This window comes from Crocodylus siamensis, chromosome 14, assembly GCF_052110815.1.
Source record: "Crocodylus siamensis isolate JL-2025a chromosome 14, ASM5211081v1, whole genome shotgun sequence".
Taxonomy (NCBI): Eukaryota; Metazoa; Chordata; order Crocodylia; family Crocodylidae; genus Crocodylus; species Crocodylus siamensis.
In genome coordinates this window covers 3,701,268-3,725,559 of record NC_143408.1, presented here as the reverse complement: position 1 = coordinate 3,725,559, position 24,292 = coordinate 3,701,268, and the positions used below count along the sequence as shown (strand labels likewise).

The window sequence follows — 24,292 nt, the reverse complement described above, 5'->3', positions numbered from 1 at the left end:
CACTTTCAAGCTTCATCTGTGGCTTTGTGTAACCCCCACTTGGCCCGGTGCCGCCCTAAGAAAAGAGACAGTTCCTGCCTTTTAGTAACTTAAGAGTGTCCCAGGCTCGTCTTGCCATCCCGATGGGAATCTGCCTGCGTTCAGCCAAAGGGCCCACCGCTGACAACTTCAGTGGGGCAGGTTGGTGTCTGCTGGGTCCTGGGATTTCCTCACCCCTTGGGATGTTGCTTCCTTTCCTGCTATCTCCTGTCTGCGGCCAGCGCTGGCTTTGCTAAGGCACTGCTCTTTTTTTCTGCCCAGGCTGAGCAGGACTCTCCTTGCAGCTGCTGCTCCTGGAGGCAGCAAGGCCATTGCACATTGCTTCTGTGCTCTCAACACCCACTGTTTGCTGGCTCCTTGGAAGCATGGGGGAGGAGGAGGAGGAGGAAGAAAGAGCCCAACTTGAACATGGAGGGGTCAGGAATGAAGTCCTGCAAAAAAAAAAAAAAAAAAAGGCAAGTTTGGGATGGGGGAAGAAACTGCCAGGGCCAGGAGCTAGGAGAGGGGGCTGCGGGAAGGCACAGAGGAGGACCAAGGTCACGTGGAGATGGGAAGGGGACGGCAGGACTGGAGGGCAGTGGAGTTGGGGCAGGGCCAGGAGGGTTGGGAGTCAAAGGCAAGGGCAGGAAGGTGGGAGGGGTATAGGGGCAGGGGTCTGACAGTGGGTGGGATGGGCAAGAGCACCAGAAGGGACACAGAAGGGGAGTTGCCCCCGCACCGGGTCCTTTGGCTACATGGTCCTTTGGCTGGACAGCCAGAAGTCATACTGGCCAGGCCAGGCCCTTGCGGGTAGTAGATGCAGGTACCAGGTCTAATGCATTTGAAGGGCCCTTGGGCTGGGTCTCTATTACATAGGTACAGTGAGTGCGAATGAAAGTTGTCTGGCCCTGCCTTTCCGGCAGCATCTCTTTTATTTGCTTGATTTTGTAACTCGAGGAGTCTTTAACACCCTATACGCTATATAGCTGGCTGGGAAGCTCAGCCAGGATCAGGGCTGTATTGTGCCAAGTCCATACTGAGAAAGGCCCTGCCCTGAAAGTCTTATCGTGCAAACAGACAAAATACTGATTTGCTCTCTACCCCAACAGCTGGGTGCAGGCTCTCCTTGTATCATAGTATCATCGTACTTAGGGTCAGAAGGGACCTAAACAGATCATCAGGTCCGACCCCCTGCCCCGGGCAGCAACGGATGCTGGGGTCATATCATACCCCATGTGTTCTGGGAAGGATCCCCGAGTAGGGGGCATCTTGGGGGAAGGAGGGTGCTTTCCCTTTGCCCTGCCAGAGCAGAATGAGGCCTTTATTGTCTGACCAGGCTTCTCCTAATGAACGTGCAAGCTCTGGGCAGCACAAGCCTTGCCGTGGTGCATGCTCAGGTGCTGCTCCAGACCCACGGAGAAGCAGCAGGAATCGGTCGCAGGAATGTGCGACACCTCCGTCTTTCAGCCGCCGGTTCCTTTCCCATCACCTCCATCCTAGTCCGGCAATATTATTATAATTATTATTTCCTGCCACGGCAGGGGGTCGGACTAGATGATCTACTCAGGTCCCTTCCGACCCTAGAAACTATGAAACTATAAATGTGGGAGGTGGGGAAGGGAGGCAATGTGGGGGGAGTGGGATGAGGAGCTGGCTTTGCTTTGACAAGTGGGGATGAAGCAGAGGCATTGTCATCTGCAACAACACAGGGGCTTTGTGGAGGGACCCTGGAAGGGTCAGTGGCAGCTCTGTAACCCTATCCTCCTGCCCAAAGAAGGCTGACCCTCCCAGGTCAAGGGTTAAAAGAACTGGCTGGAAACAGTGTTGGAATCAATACCTGTGACTAAACCCCTGAAAAGAAAGATCTATTGCTCTGAATCCAATTTGTAGGCAGGACAGGGGCTGCTGATGGTTGGGGGGGTGGAAGCGTCACCCTCGTGGTTCATTATGGAGTCCTAGTTAGGTCCATGCCTTGTCTTGCCTAGTGCTTGGCTTTGATGATGAAGTAGCTGAAGGCCCTGCGACAACTGCACTGAGATGATGGAATAGCTGGGCGTTGACTAAGTTTCTATGCAAAGCGTCTGGGCACAGGGACATGTTACCCCAAGGCCAGCTAGCAAAGTGTGAGTTCCTCTGGTAACTGCCTGTGTGTGTGCTCTTACCCTGGAGCCAGTGCAAGGCAGGCTACTCCGCTTTCATATGTACTGCGGGATAAGCGCATACACATGGATTGTTACCCTGGCATCGCAGAGGTGCCATTAATTCGGAGACTAAATTACTGATGTAGCTGCATTTTCATGTGCCCAAACCTCAGATTTGGCTCTGACAAAGTGCAGGCAGCGTGAAGAGCTTCCCCAAGCCTTTCTGCACATGGTAGGATATCAGTCTAAATAAACAGGAGGCCTCCAGCAACCAGGGGCTTTGCTCAGCTTAGATCGCCCCGCTCCAGGGCACGGCCGGTCAAGGGAAAGGGTAGCAATGGCTCCTTCAGTGGTGGAGCTCACGTTTTAATGGCTCCCCTTGTCCTGAGGAGCTCATGAGGGTCTCCGGTAGTGTCAGATGTGGACGCTTGCGCTCAAGGAGCTAGACCTAGATCTGCCAGCTCGATAAGGGCCACCAGTTTGTCTTGCAGGAAAGGCCCTGGGTGGGCCCCGAGGAACTGGGATCAATTCCTGGCTCTGCCATAGGCTTCTTGTATGTTCATAGGCAAGTCGCTCGGGACCTGCACCAGTGTCCATCAGAGAGTTATCCTGGTGCGTGTCCACAAGGGCCAGGGGGGAGATCATGCTTAGGGGCAACTAACATGGGTTCATTAGAGGCAGGTCCTGTCAGACCAACCTGGTGGCCTTCTACGACCAGGTCACCAAATCCGTAGACGCAGGGGGAGCAGTGGACATCGTCTTCCTGGACTTTCGGGAGGCCTTCGACACTGTCTCTCACCCCGTTCTCATTAAGAAACTGGGGGGCTGTGGCGTAGACACCCACACAGTCAAATGAGTCGCCAACTGGCTGGAGGGCCGCACCCAGAGGGTGGTAGTGGATGGGTCCTTCTCAACCTGGAGGGACGTGGGCAGTGGGGCTCCGCAGGGCTCGGTCCTCGGGCCCGCACTGTTCAACATCTTCGTCAGCAATTTGGATGAGGGGGTAAAAAAGCACCTGTTCAAATTTGCGGATGACACTAAGATGTGAGGGGATGTGGGCACGCTAGAAGGGAGGAACAGGCTGCAATTGGACCTAGGCAGGTTACGGGTGGGCGGATGAGAACAGGATGGGATTCAACGCCGACAAGTGCAAGGTGCTGTACCTGGGGAGGAAGAGCCAGCACCATACCTACAGGCTGGGGAACTCCCTTCTCGGCAGGGCAGAGGCAGAAAAGGATCTTGGAGTCATTGCTGATGCCAAGATGAACATGGGCCGGCAGTGTGGGGACGCGGTCAGGAAGGCCAACCGCACCTTGGCGTGCATCCACAGATGCATCTCGAGCAGGTCCAGGGAGGTGATCCTCCCCCTCTGTGCGGCACTGGTCAGGCCACAGCTGGAGTACTGCGTCCACTTCTGGGCGCCGCACTTCAGGAGGGATGTGGACAACATGGAGAGGGTCCAGAGGAGGCCACTCGCATGGTCACGGGGCAGCAGGGCAGGCCCTACGAGGAGAGGCGACGGGCCCTGAACCTGTTCAGCCTCCACACGAGAAGGCTGAGGGGGATCTCGTGGCCTGTTACAAACTAGTCAGGGGGATCAGCAGGCATTGGGGGAGTCCCTGTTCCCCCGAGCACCGCCAGGAGTGACCAGGAATAACGCTCGCAAGCTGGCAGAGGGCAGGTTTAAGTTAGATATCAGGAGGCGCGACTTCACGGTCAGGGCGGCTAGGGTCTGGACCCAACTTCCAAGAGAAGTGGTGCAGGCTCCTACCCGGGGGGTCTTTAAGAGGAGGTTGGATGAACACCTTGCTGGGGTCATTTGACCCCAGTGCTCTTTCCTGCCAGGGCAGGGGGTCAGACTCGATGATCTACTCAGGTCCCTTCCAACCCGACTATGAAACTATGAAGACGGTCTCCCTAAATCAGTCCGTGATCCTTCCCCATCTCAGAAGTGAGGATAACGCTCTTTCCATTGCCTGGCGTGCTACCTTGCCTCTTCAGACCAGGCACTCTTCGAGAGAGGGGATGATACACAGGAGAAACCCAACCTCTGGGGGTCTCTTTGGGCCCTACAAGTCATTTGAAGCAGCCACTACCACCTGGCGGTGGACTGGACCCGACAGCCTCCATTTGTGCCCCGCTGACCCGGAGGAACCGGTGAGGGTGATTTTCCTTTCCATCCTCTAGCAGTTTGGCAGCGCGGGTCCCACCCAGCGCCGGCGAGCACCATCAAAGTGTTTGGTAGCAGCGCTGGCCAGCAAGGCAGGATCTTTTGTTCAAAGGGGTGAAAAAAAAATACGGGATGGACATCGGTTTCCCGGGGGGGTCGTGTGTAGCATTGAAACCAGACTCCGGGGCGGGCATTTCATTCTCCAGATGTCTGAGTTGATTCGCACGCGTGCTCTCCTCTCTCCTCCTTCCTCGCGGGGACGCCGATCTTGCAAAACAACCCGGCTCTGTTGTGCTCTTTCTTTTCAGCTGGAAGCCAACCTGGCAGGCTGACAGTAACACCAACTAAGAAACACAAGGTGGGGAGATGCAGGGCCGGGAGAATGATTTAAAAGCCTGTGGTTTTCCAGTCTGCTGCGGCATACAACTTTCCACACATCCCGCTCGAGGCTGGGTTTTTATTCCCCCCCACCCCCCCCACAACCAACTGCGATAATCACAGGCTCCTTTGGAAGCGGACGGTAGCGCCCAATTTGCTAATTCGGGTTAATCGCCGCGCCGGTGATAATGCAGCCTGCTTGCTCCGGACGGCGGTCCCTTGAGAGCCCCCGGGCGCAGGCGTGACGGCGCGGTCCTGTCCGCCCCGGGCTGGGCGCGGAGAAGGGGAGGTGAAAGGTTAGCCGAAGGGGACAGAGGCGCTTGCAGTTCAGGGCTTTATGGGGAAACCATCTGCACAGCTGCGAGTCCCAAATTCCTGAGGCCTGACTTCCTGCGCGGGAAGAGCGAGCAGCCCTCGCTGCTGAACGCCTTGTGATGTCGGGGCTTTGTGGTTTCTCCCTTTAAATGCTCACAGGTGGGGCCGGCTGGTTTCTTGTTGCTGGCTTTTGTGTGTGTGTGTGTGTGGGGGGGGAAGTGTTTTTTTGGACTCTGATCACCGTTTCTCCGTGGCCCTTGGGCTGCTCAACAGTGCCGTCTTGTCCTCCCCTCCAGCCGTCCCTGGGGTCGAGTGTATTGGGCGGCTCTGTGGACTGGGAAGAAATGCTCCCGTGGGGTCCGGCCCTCCCATTTCCTCTCCTTCCTGCAGCCCCGTGCAGGAGAGCTGCAGGCCCCGCCGCGTGCATGCACGCCCCCTCCCCTGCTCCGTTTGCCGCTTCGCGGCCGTGGCTGGCTCCCCCCGGTTCTGCTAGAGAAGGTCAGGTCTCCGGGGCCTTCAAGCTGGAGCTTCCCATCGACTGCTATGGTTATTTTATTTTTTCAGGAATCTTTTTTTTTACGTTCCCCATCAAATCAGCCACGCCAATTCCAAATCTGTGAGTCAGTCAAGAGCCACGTGTGGCCCTGCTACCGGCAAGCATCCTCCACCCCCGCGTGGGGCTTCAGACACTTCCAGATCCTTTGGCGGGCATCCTATGTGCCTAGAGGCTTGGGGTCGGGATGCCTTCGAGTTTTGCTTGCCCTCACCCATTTCCGTGAAGTCGGTGTGTAGCCCGGATCCTCCCACTGGAAAGAGCTTTACCCCGGTCAGCGTGCTGCCCCCGGCCACGTTCGTGGTTTTCCCCCCGCCAGTAGGAAAACCACCTTGGTGGGACTAGTATTTCCCCTGCCAGGGAAGACTGCAGTGATTTGCTGACGTGCACCCGTTGCTTACCCTGGCACCCGCTGGTGCCCGCTACTGCTCGGCGGCTGCCTCTGGAGCGACGTGTGGCAGCAGCTCGGGGTAGGTAGCAAAGAGCCTCCAGCAGCAGGACGCGGGGTAGACGTGCTGGAATTTGGCCAAGGGGCCTGGGGCTAATCCCCTGCCTGTAACGAAGTGCCGTGGGCCTGTTAATGGTCGCAGGTGGCCGGGGCTTCGGTTTGACACCTCTGCCGAGGATGCATGGTGCCCTCCATCCCTGCCTGGGCACTGATTCAGAGGTGCCCCTTGCAGGGTCTGCAGCCCTGCTCCCTGGAGCACAAGGACTTCTTGGGTGGTCTCCCGTTTCGATGGCAAAGTGGCTTCGGCATCGCTAACTGAAGAGGCAGCTTGTTAGCAACGGGGGGAGCGGTTCTGAGACATGGGTGTCGCCACAGGTACGGGGAAGAGGCGAGCCTGGGGGTAGGAGGAGGGAAATTAGGATGTGGGAGCGTTGTGGATGTGCCTGGCCCAGACGCTCGGCTGCGGGGGATGATGGGAGCGTGCGGGTTTGTACCAGCTGCAGGCCTGGCCCCGCATGCTTGCAGGACTGTGAGTTGGATGCAGCACCCGTGTAGCTCAGGCCATTGCCCCTTCTCCCCTCCTGCTTCGTTGCTCGTCTTTCCCACCTCCCCTCCCGAGCTATCCCTTGCAGCCACAGGACCTAAAAGGAGGGGATGCATTTCCCCTTACTCCCACCCCCGCGCTGCGGGGCTCCTGCACAGAGCAGTGCCTAAGGGAAGCACTCCCCGGCGGGGCACGCTGATGTGCTAGGACTGGAACTGCCCACTCCCATCCAGACATCCTGGCATTGGGCGGGCACCCCCATCCCCATGCTACCGGGAGCTGGGTAACAGCGCACCACCTTGACCCAAAGCTTCCTTCACAGTTTTTCCCTGTTGCTCCTGGCCGGTGGTGAAACCCCAATGCAAGGGGGCATCATGAGCAGGAGTGGGGATGGGTTCAAGGAGCAAGCTTGCTTCGGCTTTTGCACTAGATTAGCAGCCCTTTGGGACACAGGTGCGCAGGGCTGTAGTGGGGGGAGCAGAACGGCGTACGCTGCCTTCCAGGCTCAGCTTTGTTTCACAGTCAAGTGCTGGAAAATTGCAGAGTGGAAACCTCATTAAAGCAGGGCCCTGGCGTCAGCTTGGTCCTTGCTGTAATTGGGCTTGTTCCTTGTTTGCCAGGAGAACCGGGGGTCAGGGGAGGAGGCTGTTGGACAGAGGCAGGGCGGCATGGAGCAGACCTACCCCTTGTCTCACAGTTGCCCGCCTGGGCAAAGCAGCCTCTGAGGTTTAGGCACCCCCCTTGAGAGCGGGCGGGGGAGATCCTGACTTGAGACAGGGAATGCACGTGTCCGAATTCAAGTCCCACGGAGACGCGGCTTTAGCGCTGGAGCTGATCTACACAAGCTTGGATCCCGGTGTCGAGGCCCTGAGGGGTGGGGGTGTCTGTGGATGTAAAGAGCCGCTCCCAGGGACAATCACCCCCTGCCAGAGCCCAGGCAACCAAAGCAGCAGCAGTAGGCTCTTAACGTGCGCCGGCCGTGGGAGGGCTGCTTTGCGAGCGTGTCCGTGGACGGTGCCCCCCCTGCTTCACCTGACACAGTGTTAAGACACCTTGACTGCGGCTGGGGCCTGCAGCGGAGGAGAAGGGAGAGGTCTCCCTGCGCGGACCGGGCGGCAGGATGAGCGAGGCGTTGGGGCTCGTGTCAGGCTCGTGCCGGGGGGCTACAGGCGGTCCTGCCTTCTCCCCTCCGAGGACTGCGGGGTCCCGGCCCCTGCGGGGGGTCTCGCCCCGCCCCATCCTCCCCTCCCAACGTGCCCGACAGCTGCGCCGAGGTTTCCCGTACTCGCAGCAGAACTAATGCGAGCCTCCCGTTAACCCTCTCCTGCTTGGCCGCCCATGCCACTCGCGGCCGCTCTGGATTTTTCCAGCCTCGGGAGCGAAAAGCAGGGGCAGGATGGGCCCGTGTCCCGGCGCAGGTGGGAGACCTCCCCAGCCAGCGGGCCCGGGGGTCAGGCCGACTTCACAAGAACGAAGAGCAGCTGGAGGGGGCTTTCTCGGCCAAGCCGGGTTTAGACGTGTTTGGGCCCGAGGGGGCCCCGGTCGTCCGGCCGCCGGCGTGAGCACGCGCGTGGAGGGGTGTGCATGGGTGATGGGGCACGCCGCTGCAGGTTCACGTGCTTGCCGGCGAGTGCTTGAGCACGCAGGTTCATCTGCTCCCACCGGGCCTGTTTCGCACACCCCAGGCGTGCGCACGCAAGCTGCCGTACCAGTCCACGTGGGATTTTTTGCGCACGGGTGCGTGTTTCCCACCGCTCCTTGCACAGGTTTGACTGCTCCTGCCCACGCTGCCGGCTGGGTGCAGACGGCCGTGATTTCCCAGGACTGGCTGGGCCAGGAGCCAGGCGGGGTGCGTCAGGGGAGTCTCCCTTCGCGTCTGAGTTGCTTTTCCCCTGCCAGGAGCCAGGCAGCCGCTCTGCGCGCGGCCCAGGCGCCTTCCTCCCTTTGCAGGCGGGCAGCGCGGGTGCAAGGAGCTGCTTGGAGGTGGCAGAAAGGTCAGCCATGGGGGGCCCTGCAGCGCGGGGGGGACGAAGATGCCTACGCGCACCATGCCGGTGCGTGGGCCGGCCCCCCCCGCGGGAAGCACGGGCCAGGCTCGAGCCCAGCCCCGGCCCGGCTGGGGGTGGCACGCATGCGCGCCGAAGCTGTGCCCGCCGGGGCCGGGCACGTGCAGCTGGCGCCGAGCGGGAGGCGGATTCCCAGCGAGGGATCTGATTGGCGGCAGTCTCATGCACACGCAAATGTGCCGCTTGCGGGAGGCTTCCCCATTGGCGCGCAGCTCCACTCTATGCAGATGAGCCCCGGGGGGGGGACAATGCCCCCCCGCGGGCGGCGGGAAGCCGCGTGGGGACGCCGTATGCAAAACCAGGCCTCGCCATTGGCTGGGGGCGTGGCGTTATGCAGATGGCGGGGCTGGCCCCGCTCGCCCATTGGCGGCGGCGGCGTTCGGGGCGCCGCGCGCAGTGTGCCCCGGCCGGCGGCGGGGGCGGACGCGGCGGGCGGCGGCGGTGGGGTCCCGGGCCGATGGCTGCGGGGTTATGGGGCCCGGCAGCCTCCCCCCGGCGGCGGTAGCGCGGCGCCGGGGAGCGCGGCGGCGCCCGCCGCTCGGCATCATGCTGCTGGTGTCCGTGTGCTGCTGCCTGCCGCCGCTCGCAGGTGGGTGCCGCCGCGGAGATCCGGGGTGGGGGGCTCCTAGGGGTCACCCCATGGGTGGGCGTCCCGGGCTCCTAGGGGGACCCCAAGGGGTGGGCATCTCTGGGTGCAGGGGGGGCTCCTAGGGGTCACCCCAAGGGGTGGGCATCTCTGGGGTGCGTGGGGGGGCTCCTAGGGGTGACCCCAAGGGGTGGGCATCCCCGGGCTGCAAGGGGGGGCTCCTAGGGGTGACCCCAAGGGGTGGGCATCTCTGGGGTGTGTGTGGGGGGGCTCCTAGGGGTGACCCTAAGGGGTGGGCATCTCTGGGGTGTGTGGGGGGGGGCTCCTAGGGGTGACCCTAAGGGGTGGGCATCTCTGGGGTGTGTGGGGGGGGGCTCCTAGGGGTGACCCCGAGGGGTGGGCATCTCTGGGGTGTGTGTGGGGGGGCTCCTAGGGGTGACCCTAAGGGGTGGGCATCTCTGGGGTGTGTGTGGGGGGGCTCCTAGGGGTCACCCCAAGGGGTGGGCATCTCTGGGGTGCGTGGGGGGGCTCCTAGGGGTGACCCCAAGGGGTGGGCATCCCCGGGCTGCAAGGGGGGGCTCCTAGGGGTGACCCTAAGGGGTGGGCATCTCTGGGGTGTGTGGGGGGGGGCTCCTAGGGGTGACCCCGAGGGGTGGGCATCTCTGGGGTGTGTGTGGGGGGGCTCCTAGGGGTGACCCTAAGGGGTGGGCATCTCTGGGGTGTGTGTGGGGGGGCTCCTAGGGGTGACCCCGAGGGGTGGGCATCTCTGGGTGTGTGTGGGGGCTCCTAGGGGTGACCCCAAGAGGTGGGCATCCCCAGGCTGCAAGGGGGGCTCCTCGGGTGACTCCAATGGGTGGGCCTCCTGGGGCCCCCCTGCGGGTAGGAGGGCTGGGGGTGGCGGAGCCTTTGCTGGGAGGTTTGTTTTCCTGCCGAGAGCGAGCGGGCAGCCCCTGCCAAAGAAAACACGGCGGCTGCCTGGAGCACAGAGGCGCCTTTCTGCTGCCTGCAGCGGCGCCCTCGCCGCTCCCTGCGCTGGGCACCCGCAGCCGGGGGTCCCCGCCCCCCAGCCCCCGCCCTGCTGCCCCCTGCCCGGGTGCTGTCTGCGCCCGTTGCGGCCGGCGGGCGTCCGTGCCCAGCGCCCTCGTCCCAGCTGAAGACTAGGGACGTGCGTGGAAGTTCGCGGGGCGGCGAGGACGGGGCGGGCGCCTCCACGACTGTCCGGGCATGAAGTTTCTTTGCTCCAAGCGCGCGTCTCAGCGGCGCTGGGAGGAGCGTCTAGCTCTGGCAGCCTGGCCGGGGCTGTGTCTTTTTTCCACCGGTGCAAAAACAGTTTGCGCAGGGGAGGCCGGAGCGGAGTCGGCTCCTTTTCGCGCTTGGTTTTGAAACGGAGGAGAAAAGAGCCCTGCCAAGCGGCTGCGACGGGCCACGCGCGAGTGCCTCGCTGGCACGCGCCCGGCAGATGCCGCACGCGGTCGGGAGAGCGGAGGGGCGGCGGGGCGATCGTCCCCCCTTTAAAAGAAGGCGGCTTAGGAGAGGCTCAGACTCCCACGCACGCTGGCATTTCTCTCCTTTCGGGCGTGCGGTTGGAGCAGCCGGGTTTGCACTGGAAGTCGGCACTGCCCGGGATCTGGGGACGTTGGGTGGCTCTGACAGCCCGGGTTTGAGCAGCTTTAAGACGATGCAAGCGAGCAGCAGAGCTGCGACCGGAACGGGGATCCCGGATCCCCGACTCCCGTCGTCTCGATGCCGGTTGGTTTCGAGGCCGGCAGGATGACTTTAGGACTGGCGCCGGAGGGAGGAGGCGTTGGGGGCGAGATCGGGACGTGTTTTACGCCTCTGCACAGGGCAGCGAGAAACTCGCCGCGTAGCAGCCCCCGTGCGCAGCGGGTCTGCAGCTAATCAGCCCAGGTTTCCGTGCCGGATCGAAAATGGCTGCATTGCTGAAACCTCCCCTCCGGGGAGAATCCTGCCGTGAACTGAATAACGCGCGCGCGCTCGGGTCCGAGGCATCGAAGCACGGCGCGCGTTGCCCGGCGTGCACGGAAGTGGTAGCGACGTGTCCGCGCGCGTGCGGAAACGGGAGCCGGAGTCTAGACCTGTTGGGAATTGCTGTGGGTTTGACCGCACGTGCGCGCCCACGGGCTTTGCGTTCGGGGGGAGGCGCTCGGTCGCGAATGAAAAGGAACAGCCGACAGGTTTGCGGATGGGCTGTTTTTGTACGGAGGTGGCAAAGGGACGCGGGAGATCCTGTGATTCGACTGCTAAAGCCCAGCGACTGTTTTGCACGTTAATGCAGTGCCAGCGCTGATGCTGCCTGGGGCATGTTCCTGCCACGCTGCAGCCTCTGTGCTGTCCTCAGAGGGCGGACTTTCTCCAGCCCCCACAACTGTAACCCCTCGTCTCTTCTGTTCACTTCTTTTCATTTGATTTTTTTTTTTAAAAAAATCCATCATCCGGGCTATTCTTTTGCCCTGTTACGGCTTTGAGAGAAGGGCTCAATTCAGCAATAAAAAAACCACCAGGAAAGTCTGGCTGCGGGACTGCTCCCGTGGGTGCTATGGCGGGCACTGTTGGTAAAACGCCTTCAAGTGGGAGTTCAAGGGCAAAGGAGTGTGGTAACTCGGGTCGTAGGAGCCAGTAGGATACGGGTGTGTGCGACAGACAGTTTAGCCCCGGCTTGAAACCCCCGCTTAAGGAGATTTCGTTGGGGTGCGTGTACTGAACGGGGGTCGGGGCATGTTCGGCGTCTTCTGGTGAAGCCGTCTTGACTTTGCAGTAGCTTTGCTCTCTGTAGCCCTGATTTAGTTAGTCTATAAACGCCCCTCGCCTTCTGCCATCGTCTGGCCACGGACGCCCAGCCGGTGCCTGGCTGCTGATCAGAACCGCCCCCTTTTTCCCTTTGCAGTGCATTGCCAACAGTGCCGGATCCAGCGCTGCAACGCCGACTATGTGGCCGCCACGTCGCCGAGCCATGCCTTGCCGGAGGAGACGCTGCCGGACGTGGATTACTGCATCGCCTTGCGGGCCTATTCCGTGTGCACCCGCAAGACGGCCAAGTCCTGCCGCGGGGACCTGGTGTACCATTCTGCCGTCTTTAGGATAAAGGAACTCTTTGCCCAGTACAACTGCTCCAGCGACGGGCCCACGTCCTCGGCCAAAGCCCCCGGCACGCCGGACCCTCTGCTCTCCGAGGTCTGCAACTACGAGAGCAGGTCTGGCTTTCAGAAGAGGTTTGCCCATTGTGGCTTGTTTGGGGACCCTCACTTGCGGACATTCAAGGACGAGTTCCAGACATGCAAAGTGGAAGGAGCGTGGCCCCTAATAGACAACCGGTACCTCTCGGTCCAGGTCACCAACGTCCCCGTGGTTCTGGGATCCAGCGCCACGGCCACCAGCAAGGTAAAAACATCAGGCCCCGGAGGCTTCTTTCGTGTGAGCAGCTCGGCTTTAACGCCGAAAGCCGACCGTGATGGCGAGCTGCCCCCTTGCGCTAGGCCGGGGAAGTTCATGTCAGAAAGTGGCCGTGGGAAGCTGGTTGGTCACAAGTTGGGTGGCTGGAAGCTGAGTCGGTTGTGCCGCGTTTCCACAGTCCCTGGTAATTGCAGTGCTGCACCATAGCTGAGATGGCGTCTTCATGCTCACACCAGGGTGGGAAAAGCATGTCATCCTCGTGAGGATGGTGCAGGCAGGAACATCGCTGCTCTAGGGAAACTGTCTTCATTGTCATTCTGCTTTGGCCATGAATGACGTGCGGGAGGACGGGTGTGTGCATCTCGTTGCTTCTCTGCCTGTTGCTACTCCCTGCCCTGGGATGATCTAGCTTCAGTGGGAAAAATCCCAGTGCCCCCCCGTGGACTGGGCTCAGTTTTTTGCACGCCGTGTAGGTGATGGTGCTGAACTGATTGCACCCACGTGGTCCTTACAGGGCTTTCGATGCCTCTGCTGATGCCACAAACAAGGGGAAGAGGCTGGAGGCTCTGTGGCCGAGTAGGGTGGAAGCCACTAATCTAAGCCGCTTGCTGCCTGCAAGGGAGGTCGCCTCCCCAAGCTGTGCCCACCCAGCAGGGCTGGCACCACGGCCATGAGGTGATGCACAGGGCTGCTGCCTGTTGCCACGATCTCTTGCATTGCTCTTGGAAGGGCAGCCCAGCCCTAGCTAGGCCTAGCAACGGTAGCATGAATTGGGCCGTGCTGCACGTGCGCGTGCCCTCTGCTGTCCTGAGTCCTGTTAACGCTTCTGTCTCAGGGAAAGCTTAATGGCTACAAGTGCCTGCGGCTGGTGGATAAGGAGGAGTCAGTGTGGTTGGTACGTTGTGGCCTCAAGGTCCGGGGGAAATACAATGGGGAATGATCCCTTGAGCGCTGGTTCTCAGCACTGTCCTCAATGCAGTTAGCCACACAACCCCCGGGAAAGAAGGGGTAGGCAGTGTGGGCTAGTGCATAGAGCTCAAGGGGCGACGAGGCAACCTGATACCTAACTGAGAGTATCCACGCAGGAGGGAGCATGTGTTAGCTTGGCCCATGGGGGCAGGATCTTACTGCACTTTGTGCACAGATGGCAGACTTCCAGCTCCTGCCTTCTTTAGCCCAAGGCTGCTCTGTCTCTCCTTCTACGTCTGCTGTTCATCACGCTCTTTTTTTGGTGTCTGAGTTGCTCTGGTGTGTGCTGAGACAAGGCTGCCTCTTCAGTATGGGGCTGGAGGGGGAATGCTGCCTTCCTTGCACTCTGGCAATGCTGGCACCATGCCATTCGAGGTGCCTATACAGTGGGCATTAAGAGGGGTGGTCTTCAAATCAGACACAGGGAAAATTCCAGCTTGCTCATCCCAAAAGCTCATCTGCTTGTGCCTTGCACCTGGTCCACGCCTAAGGTCTGTGGTTCTTTGTGCTGCCAGATAGCTGGGATCTGCCGGAGCAGGACAGGACCTGTGAATCGTGAGACTCCCAGCCCCTCCTGGAGCCTGTTTTGCTGGACTGCAGGAGGAAGGCAATTAGGACACTCGTGTCACCCAGCCAGACCGTGCTCCTAAAGGGGTAACCTTGCAGTAAATGCTCTCCCCTACTTGCAGAAAGAGCTGGGGCATCACTGCCAACACTTGCCGTGGGACCCAGTCCTGGCCCTCCAGCCTGTACTCTAGCCCCGTGGCCATATGAGTAGCAGGTCTCAGCAGCCTTTTCAGAAATTGCCATGACTTGTCCATCCTGCCTGCTGCCTTGCAGCCGGTTCAAACCAAGGATCCCAAGAGTCTCCTGAACTAGATGCGGGGATTCAAGCCCAAAACCTTCCCCTTCCCTGGAACCCTTTCCTATCAGAGCCCTGCTTCGCTGGCGGATGGGATCGGTGGGTTGCGTCCGCCCGTTCCTGTCTCTGTGCTCGGTGACGATGCCGCCTGCAGTTAGCCCTGCAACGGAGGCTGTTCACAGCTCCCCTGCTCTCCCCCCACCATCATCCGCTTTCACAACGGCCTCTCTCAAGAAGAACCCTGGATCTGGGGGGCTTCAGTAACTGCAAGGATTCGGAGGTCCTTGCGTTGTCTTAACAGTGGGTGCATGTGGCACCATCTTGCCCGGCCGGTACCACAGCATGGCCTAGGCCCTGGGGCCAGGCCAGGAATGCAAACAGAGGTGTGCGAGCCTGGACAGGCTTCGACACCCCGACCTGCTGCAGACCAGGTGCCTCTGGGGGCTGCAGGCAGGAGGCATGGACCAGCTACCCTTGGGGCTCCTGTGGTTAGGGTGCTCAGGTGGACTTTGGGAGTCCGGGGGTCCTGTCCTGTGTCCACCATGGGGGTGTTTACATGACTGCTGAGCAGTGCAGAAGGGGATCGAATAGCAGCCTTCGACTCCCTGCAGGGGAGCTGCAAAGAGGATGGAGCTGGACTGTTCCCGGTGGGGGGCAGATGGCAGGACAAGGAGCAATGGGCAAGGGAAGTTGAGGTTAGATATTAGAAAGAATTTTCTCACTAGGAGGGTAGTAAAACACTGGAACAAGTTACCCAGAGAGGTGGTGGACTCTCCATCCTTGCAGGTTTTTAAGACCTAGCTACACCAAGCCTTGGCTGGGATGATGCAGTTGGGGCTGGTCCTGCTTGGAGCAGGGAGTTGGGACTAGATGTGACCTCCTGAGGTCCCTCCCAACCCTCATTTTCTGTGATTCTAAGTTTCCGGCAGCCGTCTCCGTGGGCTGTGCACTTAGTGGCTTGTACTGGTCCCCCCCGGCCCTTTCCCCGTGGTTGCCCAGGGGGAAGACTCCAAAGGCGCGCTGGATGCCGCCGGCCCTGTGACATGGTGGGTTATGCACCGTGCTAGAAAAACGCAGGTTCAAGCCCCTTCTGGGCTGAGTGCTGCCAGCCACAGGGAAAGGCTGCTGTATTTGTTCTGAGCCTTTCTCCCTCTCCTGTAGATCACCCTGATCTTTAAGAGCTACCAGGGCTGCACAGAGCAGAAGGTTTACCAGGCGACCACCGAGGACCTGCCCCTGGCGTTCAGCGACGGCACGAGGAATGGGGGGCAGCAGGAGGGAGCCAGCAGCCTGCGCATCCTGGAGAAGCCGGACACGCACCAGGTGGAGATCCAAGCCCACTACATTGGCAGCACCATCATCATCCGCCAGGTGGGCCGCTACCTCACCTTCGCCATCCGCGTGCCCGAGGAGACCCTGAGCCTCGCCGAGGAGGGCACTGGCCTCCAGCTTTGCCTGCATGGCTGCCCCAAGAGCGAGCTGATCCAAGAGCACCGGCTGAGCCTGGGGAACGTCAGCCCGCTCTGGCCAGGCTCCCGCTGGGCCTACACGGTGGAAACGGCCACGGAGCAGTGCCGCCACATCCTGCAGGTGGAGGATGTGTATTTCCAGTCCTGTGTCTTTGACCTGCTCACCACAGGTGACCCTGAGTTCTCCATGGCAGCCCACGGGGCCTTGGAAGACCTGAAGGCCTTGTACCCCAGCAGACTCAAGCTGCACACGGTCCCCAAGACTGTCAGCGTGTCAGGGAGCGCCCTGGGGCCCAGGCAGCCTCCTGCCACTCTGCTCGGTTGTGCTCTTGCTTTTCTAACGCTGCTTCGGTGGTGCTAACAGCGGCAGTCTGACTGCGGTGGGATCTGGCATGGGAAGAGAGCATTGCTGGGCACTGGCCTTTCTTGAAGCAGAGTGGACAGGTCAAAGTCTCCTCCTCCCACAAAACCAGGCGCTGGGTCCAGCTGATCACCTGCTCCGGCCTTGGCAGAAGGTAAAGCATGGGTTGCTTAGGCGTGCTGGTTTCCGGGCACCAACCACTACTGGCCTGTGGGCATTTGGAGGGGACCTGTCCCACCACTTGTTTGGCAGAGGTGCCAGATGCCAGCAGAGAGGCCTTCTCCAGGGGAAGGCTGATGCCTGCCCAGAGACTTGGCTGAGGGGCCAACAGAAGTGTCCATTTGCCAACCAGGAGCGTCTCTGCAGGTGACTTGCACAGGTTTCTCTGCCACCCTCTGCCCACCTTGCTTGCTCAGCCCGTGGCCGACCCCATCCCCCGTGCATCCTGCTGTTGTCATCTACCCCTGCACCACAGCCAAGTCCCCAGTTGTGGGGCAGGCCTGGCCTGGGTGCAGTGCTGGGAGTGGCCTTTTGTGCCCGCCGCCACAGGCATGACTGCAGGAAAGTGCCATGCTGTGCTGTGCCTGGGAGAGGGCACGGATGCGGAGAAGCGGGGACAGCAGGCGCTTTAACCCGGTGCCTCCTCTCCATGCTCTCCAGCGAAGCGCTGGGTGTGAGCAGTGCTCAGGGGAAGGGGTGGTAGAGGAACCCAACTCCTGCTTGAGCTATGCCAGACGTCTCCCGCGTGCAGCAGTAGCCCCCGCACCCACCTCCACTTGCCTTCTGGCCCCTCCGTTGGCCTCACGAGCTGTGGGGAACGGGGGACGCGGCTTCTCTGTATGATATATTTGCTGCCCAGATGTGTATATTTCTGCTTGCCAGCCTGTAAATGTGTTTGTACATGCTGTACAGTGGGAGCCCCTCTGGTGCTGTATGGTTGTGGACTTTGCAAACCCTTGTTCATAGCATTTTAATCTCTATTTTAATTAAAAAATACCAAAGTAACCCATGTTGCTGCAAGGGTCAGTGTTCTCCTAGGAGGTGCTAAATCGTGTGGCTGCCCTAGGCTTCCCTGCACTACTGGAGGGCTGTAGATCTGGGGTGTCCAACTTGGCCCCCAGGTCCACTCCTGATCCATTTCCTGGTGTGGCAACAGGGTGAGTGGTGCTGTGTCAGTTTAGGGAGCCACAGGGATTATCACAGCTGTTGTCCCTTTGCTGCCAATGCTCACCCCCAAGGGGGCTGTGGACCCCAGAACTTGGAGGTGGGCTGCACCCGAGTTCCCAGCCCCACCAAGAGCCCTGCGGGCTGGATGGCCCAGCATCAAGGGCTGGCTCCAGCCTGCGGGCCTTATCGGTGGCATCCCTGCTGTAGCTGCTCCTCGATTGCAGTGGTCACTCCCTTTGGGTAAGTGCCCAGCTCTGCCTGATGCCACCTACAGCAAATGGGAGGACAGGTGCGGTGAGAGCTTCCCCCTCAGCCAAAGCCACGGGAAGAAAGAGCCGCCTTTGTTCATCCAGAAGAGGTGAGGGAAGCAGAGCAAGGCCGTGGCAATGTTGCTGGGCGTGCAGGGGTGCTGGCAGCACTGGGCAGCTTCCCTGTTGCCTCCTGCACTGGCACCTCTGCAGGTGTGTATAATAGGCTGTGGGCTTTGGCTTTGGGCACAGCATTGATATCAAAAGGAATGGGCTGTTGCCAGCCTCCCTCTCCTGATCCCTACTGTGCCCACGAAGCCAGCCCTGTGGTCCACAGCCACGTGTTCCTGGGGGCCTGGGGAGACCAAGACAACCTCCTTCTTCCTGCCCAAGCAAACTCCAGCCTTACCTCTCCCCATTGAACACTACATTTGCACAAGCAGTGCAGTTATCATGCCTTGAAGGGGGACCTGGTAACAGCTTCCAGGTTGTATGGGTTTTCTTAGGGCCTGTTGCTTTCCTCAAACCTTTCAGCTGAGGATCTGGGAGCACCTTGCAGCCCTGCCAAAAGGTGGGATCTGAGCCAAGCAAAGGGAAGGACCGCACCAAGCTGGGCTCCCGCTCGCTCTGAGCTACGACCCAAGACCTTGCCTGCCTTTGCCTTTGCCTTTGCAGGTAGGTGGAGGCTGCAATTGCTTTTGCCACAGTGGAGGGTCTCCAGAAGAAGCCAACTGCTGAGCTTCTGGTTGCTTTTACTTAAGAGATGCTGCAGAGCATGTGGCATTTCTCGATTGAAATGCCTGGCTCCATCATAATTGGTGTAAGCTGCTAGAAACGTTCCCCCCGCCCCCCCACCTGCCTCCACATCCACCACTTTTCTTTCACTACGATAAAAGACGCTCACCAAATCATCATAGCTTTGGAGGCATTTCAGTTGAGTTGTGGTAAAGGCCTCCTACCCCCACCACCCCGCCGTTGTGGCTCACGTGGATGCAAAGCTTCTGTGCTTAAAGCTGAAGCCGTGGTTCAGGCTTTCACTCCTTCCGGATTCAGCCCCCTGCTATGGCGGACTGGCTTACCATTGCTTCATAGGCAGAGAAGTGGAAGATGCCCGCCTCTGAGCAGGTCTCTGATGGAAGACGGGGTCTGTAGAGGCAGGCAAAGAGAGAAGCGCCAGGCAAGCAGGCTGACTCCACCATACTCCTGCGTCACAGCTAAAGCCATGAAAACAAAATGCTCCAAGGACGCAATCCACAAAACCCTGTCCACCTGCTTGTACACAGATGCCCTACAGTCCTGCTGCAAACCAATGTGTGCACCTAAGGGAGCGTGCCCGCCTGTGCCCACTGTCTTGACTACACCCCACCGGGGCGTCACAGCAGAGGCATCCCAGCACCAACGTCCTTGCTGGGTCTGAGGGCAGTGAGTGTGCGCTGAGCCCACTATACACCACTGGGGGAGCAGCACCTAAACCCCAACTTTCTGGCCACCGAGCGCTCTTGCCATGAGACTGCCAAGCCCCACAGAGCTCAGACGAGAGGTAGGGACACAGGTGGCTGCTCTGGGTCACCTCTGAGCCTGTGGTACCCAGGTCTTCAAGACTCGGGATCATCTCTGGCCCAAATAGAGACCGCTTCCAAAACCAAGAAACCCACTGGAGACAAAAGCAAGCAAAGGACAAAGTTCAAAACCAGCCACATAGCAAGTAAAACCTTTATTAAATAAATCCAGGATTCTTCAGACCAGAGTGAGGAGTTGGACAGTAAGACGAAGCCTGTAGCTCACCTGCAACATGCCACAGTCCCATTGGGAACCGTGACGGAAGAACCCGCTCTTCGCCGCTCGTTTTAAATATAGCGGGGAGTCTTCAAAGTCCTTTCCTATATGTTTTGCTGTTTGGTGATATTTCTTTCTTTTCTTTTTTTTTTTTTTTGTCCTTTTTTTTTTGTTCAAAATTAGATTTCCAGTCCAAACGTCATGAAATTACTTGTAGCAGAAATAAAGTACATTATACAAATCACGTACATCATAGATGTTAAGTATAAAAATGGTATGTACAATCAGTAAACATGGACTATAGAAACACACAAGCTTCCAACACGGCATCGCTCTCACACGCTGTCTCGCTCTCGCATGTACGCTCACAATCAGACACAGAGGGTTGACTGAAGAGACATGTGCACGCACGCACACACACTTTTTTTTTTTTTGTTTGAAAGAGCCAGGAGGACACCTGCACAAGGGATACTGGAGAAGGACTAGACACCACAACGTTCCCAAGAGAAACCTAGCCCATCCCCAACTGGATCGCTCTTCTACAACAGTCTTTTCCCACCAACCCTCTGCTGACTTTGCAGACCCACGCAGACACATGCATACAGGAATGTTCTTGATACATTATCAAACTCTGTAATAGCCAAACCAGTTATTCAGAAGATTGGGTTTTTTTTGTTTTTTCCCCTTATTTTGGTAGAAACTTGACCGGACTGCATTCAAGTTGTTACACGGATGCTTCTTAGCTGTACGATCCCTGCTTTGGGGAAGGTCTCTAAGCTTGAGCTGTGTTCTGTGCTTAAGTGCGTGTATATATATTTATAGAGTCTATATAAGCTGCATACTTTATAGTTTGTCCTTTGGAGGAGGTGGAGAGAAAAAAAAACAAACCCCCCTTGTTTCATAACGTCGTCTTCTGTGCATCTGCTCCAAAAAAAAAAAAAAAGCTTTGCCGTGGGATTAAGAGGTTGTTTCCCTCCCTGTTAAATTCAGCTGCAGAAAAGTATCATTGCTAACGGACCGGTCGGTCTGGAAACGGCGCGCTGCGTTCACGCTGGTACGGGGAGGCAGTGTGTAGGCCGTCGCGGGCAGCTTTCTCCTTGGATTGGTCCAGAGCCCTCCCTGTCGCCATGGAGAACGGTGAAGGATGCTTCGGAGGTGGTGCTGTGCCCGTGGGTGCAGGGGAAGGTACGTTCTGCCCGACCCAGGAGTGCCCGGGTGGTCTTTGGAGCCAGATCCCAGTCGCTTGCTCTGCAGAAGCCCTTTCGAAGGTAACCCAGAGCTCTCCAGGTCCGTAACCAAGCTGGTGCTAAGGTTGGCAGGTGAATGAATCTTGAGCTGACCGGTTCCTGGAGGTATATAGTGCTCTCTCTCCCCCCTTGCCTCTTGCTAGCACTGAGTGAGCATCTCTCCGACCACGTGTCCTCCGGCAATGGTTCAGGCCCTTTTTTTTTTTTTTTTAATGTTTTTTGGCAGTCCCTGCCAAGGATCTGCTGCCTCGGAGGTAACCCTTTGCTCCCAACCCCTCCGGCACGAAGGAGGAAGTCTCTGCATGGAAAAGTTTGGTCCTGCATTTCACGTTTTAAAAAAAAATAGAGACTATATATATATATTTATATTTCTATTTATATATGAAAAGGGTGGGTTGGGGGGGAGGCCAAAGTCCCGGGAGGTGCTCACGTGACCTGGAGACACTTGGCTTGGTCCGTCAAGTCCAGGCCTGCCCCGAGCGGTCTGGGACCGTCGTGGCAAGAAGGTCCCCCGCCGGGGAAGCTGGCAAGCCCTTCCAGCACTTCACTGCTCTTCGGCTGTTCGCATTTTTTTTTTTTTTTTAAATATTTTTTTTGGTGGGGGAGAGGGAAGAGGAAAGGGGCAGTATCCAAAGAGTCTGTAAAATTTACTGGCCTTGCTTGTCAAGTGACCTGAAGCAAGAGTTCTTCCTCAGGACTTTTCCCTTCACCTGGGGGCAAAGGGGGACGCGAGTTAAGCTGGTGAAGGCTGCTCGTCAGCTGTGCCCCCTGCCCTGGGGGGACCTGACGGCAGTCTTCAGACCATGACCAGAAACCCCTGCCCTAAGAGACACTGGGTTGGGGCTGCCCAGCGGCACAAAGCCTCAATAAGCGAGACAGCAAAGACAAAGTGGGGCAGGTTCTGGCACGATGCAGCAACTGGGGTATAAACTCTCCAGGGACGTTGGGTACATGCTCCGGTGCCAGTGCGGTTTACCCCTGGTTTTGCTGCCTCTGTCCTGGTACAGCCACACCTGCCCTGGGCCCTGTAGACATCCCCTCTGCTCACACGGGTTATGCTGTGCGGAGAGATCGTTTGCCCACCAGTCTGGATGGGGCCAAGCCACCACATACAAAAGGGTTAGCTACTTCACCCTGCCCTTTTAAAAAGGATATACAACTCCAGCACATCAGAGGAGCAGACCCAGGCCCTGCAGCAGCTTTAGCACATGCAGCAGCCTCTCTAGCAACAAAACCTGGCCAAGAGGGTGCCAGCTGCAATGCCCACCATCCACTGATCCTCTCCTTACTGGAGGTGCAGCACCCAAGGAATCCACCTGCCTACTGCTATGCCCCATGGGGGGTGGGCTTTGCAGGGCTCTTCACATGTGACACATGTTTTGGGGGGGAATTTTTTTAAATTGAATTCTGTGTGTTGGGCCAAATCAACCAAATCTGTTCCCAATGTTATCGATTGGGCAGAGCTCAATCATTTGAGTCTGTGGCACTACCATTGGTAAGTCTCCTCTCTCAGACTCTTTAGCCTGGGCCTTCAGATACTCCCAAAGCCACAGCAGGCATCCTACAGGGAGGCCCCAAGCCCAGAGGCCTTGGAGTTCAGATGACCCCCTAATCTCACTTGCCTGCAGCCAAAAGCCCAAAAGCAATCCCCCCTCCCCATAAACCGTGTAGCTGCGATCCCTGCATTCGGTGGCATTTATAGGGTCTCGCAGGGATCAGCTTGCCCGCAGTGCAGGGGACAGGTCTTCACCCTCCAACTGCACCATGTCAGTCAAGGCCAAGAAGAAGGGCATTTGCCCTGCCAGGTAAGCAAAACCACCTCGTGGTGGTATCTCCCCTGCCAGGTACCTGGATCCTCAACGCCAAACCAAATCCACCAAGCTCTTCCTTTGAGGCCCTAGCTACCCACAGGTAGCCTCTGTCCCGGTTCCCGAAGCATGTCCATCCCCGATGCTTCTCCAACAGGCTACTCGAGCAGCTCTTAGTCCAAAGACAACGGGGGATGCTCCCCCTGTGTTAGCAAGACCAGCAAGCCCCCACTTCATCCACCTTTGTTGGCCAAGGCAGGGTTGGGCCCTACAGTGAATGAACCAGTGGATTCTTCCGCTCACCTGTGCAGACGAGCCCACAGCCTAATGCCATTGTCATATGCAAAAGAAACCATCAGGATTTAACACCCACTTGCACCAGAGGACAGGAACTGGACACGCTTAAGCAATGAAGAGCTGACGGCTGCCCTTCCAGCCAGGATCTCAGTGACAGGGCTGCAAGGCAGGGCTGGAGGTGGGTGGTGGCCCTGTGGGGGAAGGAGCAGGAGCTGCGAGGCTTTGCATGTTACCTGTGCTGCAACACCGACTCCGGGTTGCACCTACTGTCAGTAGGGGTGGCTGGCGTCCTTGGGTCGCTTTAGCTGAACCTTCAACCTCTTCATCCCGATCTGGAAGCCGTTCATGGCCTGGATGGCTGTCTGGGCACTGGAGGGGTTATCGAAGCTCACAAAACCTGCAGGACAGAGACCGGGATGGGCAGCAGCACAGGCATTCGGTCCTCAGAGCCAGGCTGGTCAGGGCTGGGTTGCTGGGACAGGCCAGCCCAATGAACGGACAGCGGCACTGCTCCGCACTGGCATCTGCCCCCTCCCCAGCCAGCAGGAAGCAAAAGCCTCAGGGAGGTGGGAGTGAAAGGAGCTGCCAGCGGCAGGTATGTTCCTATCGCACGTGGGGTACAGAGGCACAGCTCATAGTTTCTAGGGTTAGAAGGGACCTGAACAGATCACTGAGTCCGACCCCCTGCCCTGGGCAGGAACAAGTGCTGGGGTCATAATACCCCTAGCCAGATATCTATGCAACCTCACCCTCAGCCTCATCCAAATACCCCCGCACACACACACATGCACACACATCCCCTTGCACCCTCTTGACGATGTCCTACCCCTGTGCTCAGGCTCATGTGTCCTCCTCATGAGCACAAAAATCCCAGCCATAAACACATCAGTCCAACCACATGCTTATTAAATGACTCAGACCATGTCTACAGGCCTCTGGGCCAGTGACTCCAGTGGCAGGTGCCAAAAAGCCTGTGTCGACTCTCCCTCTCTCTCCCATGTGCATACAAACACATGTGCACACCCTGACAACCCCCCGCAAACAGAAAGGGGAAGCCTGAGGCAGGACCCTGGAGCAAACTACACCCCAAAAGCACAAACTCTCCCATGGCAAGGTGCCCCAGTGCCCTGTTGTGCACACACCTCCCTGGCAGTGGTGTGTGTATACTTGCACGTTCCCTGGTGTATGTACATGCATATCCCAGTGCAGACATGCAAGCACCCACACAGCCCTGGTCTGTGCCCCCAGATGCACAGCTCCAACCCATATGGGCAAGGACCCCTCTCATTTAGCTGTCCTCCTGTCTCCCCTGCCAGCTCCTCTCTGTTCCCAGCCAGGACCCAGATGCCTGGTGCCCCACAACCTTCGGATGGCAGCCCTGCCTTGGAGAGCAGATTCCCTGCATGTGCCCAGGTGGCTGCTGTCTCACATGGCTTCTCCTCCTGCCCTCTCCCTTGC

General features: G+C 58.7%; 3 protein-coding genes across 9 annotated transcripts in view; 2 read left to right on the top strand and 1 right to left on the bottom strand.

Moving 5' to 3' along the window:
* The window catches only part of LOC149853202 (hydroxysteroid 11-beta-dehydrogenase 1-like protein), a 29,457-nt gene extending 21,328 nt beyond the window's left edge, over positions 1-8,129 (top strand). The window contains exon 8 of the mRNA XM_090027912.1: positions 7,938-8,129. Coding sequence (XP_089884038.1) covers positions 7,938-8,129 — 192 coding nt within the window. The remainder of the gene's footprint in view (positions 1-7,937) is intronic.
* Positions 8,130-8,979: 850 nt separating this feature from the next.
* On the top strand, positions 8,980-17,296 carry LOC149853201 (repulsive guidance molecule A-like). The gene is made up of 3 exons (XM_090027073.1): positions 8,980-9,222; positions 12,125-12,618; positions 15,623-17,296. The coding sequence occupies exons 1-3, from the start codon at positions 9,105-9,107 to the stop codon at positions 16,289-16,291; spliced, it is 1,281 nt and encodes a 426-aa protein (XP_089883199.1). The 5' UTR covers positions 8,980-9,104; the 3' UTR covers positions 16,292-17,296.
* A 2,109-nt stretch (positions 17,297-19,405) lies between these two features.
* CELF5 (CUGBP Elav-like family member 5) overlaps positions 19,406-24,292 on the bottom strand; it is a 56,478-nt gene continuing 51,591 nt past the window's right edge. For 2 of the 7 annotated variants that reach the window (XM_090027071.1, XM_090027070.1), the window contains one exon: positions 19,406-23,231. In XM_090027071.1, the coding sequence (XP_089883197.1) occupies positions 23,104-23,231 (128 nt within the window). In that variant the 3' untranslated portion in view covers positions 19,406-23,103. The remainder of the gene's footprint in view (positions 23,232-24,292) is intronic. The other 5 variants (XM_090027065.1, XM_090027068.1, XM_090027069.1 and 2 more) reach the window with 5 other exon arrangements.

Bases quoted from the DNA above. Each gene is read 5' to 3' on its own strand.
- LOC149853201 (XM_090027073.1), top strand. From the start codon at position 9,105: ATGGGGCCCGGCAGCCTCCCCCCGGCGGCGGTAGCGCGGCGCCGGGGA. The intron at 9,223-12,124 runs GTGGGTGCCGCC...TTCCCTTTGCAG, and splicing joins CTGCCTGCCGCCGCTCGCAG to TGCATTGCCAACAGTGCCGG. The intron at 12,619-15,622 runs GTAAAAACATCA...CCTCTCCTGTAG, and splicing joins GCGCCACGGCCACCAGCAAG to ATCACCCTGATCTTTAAGAG.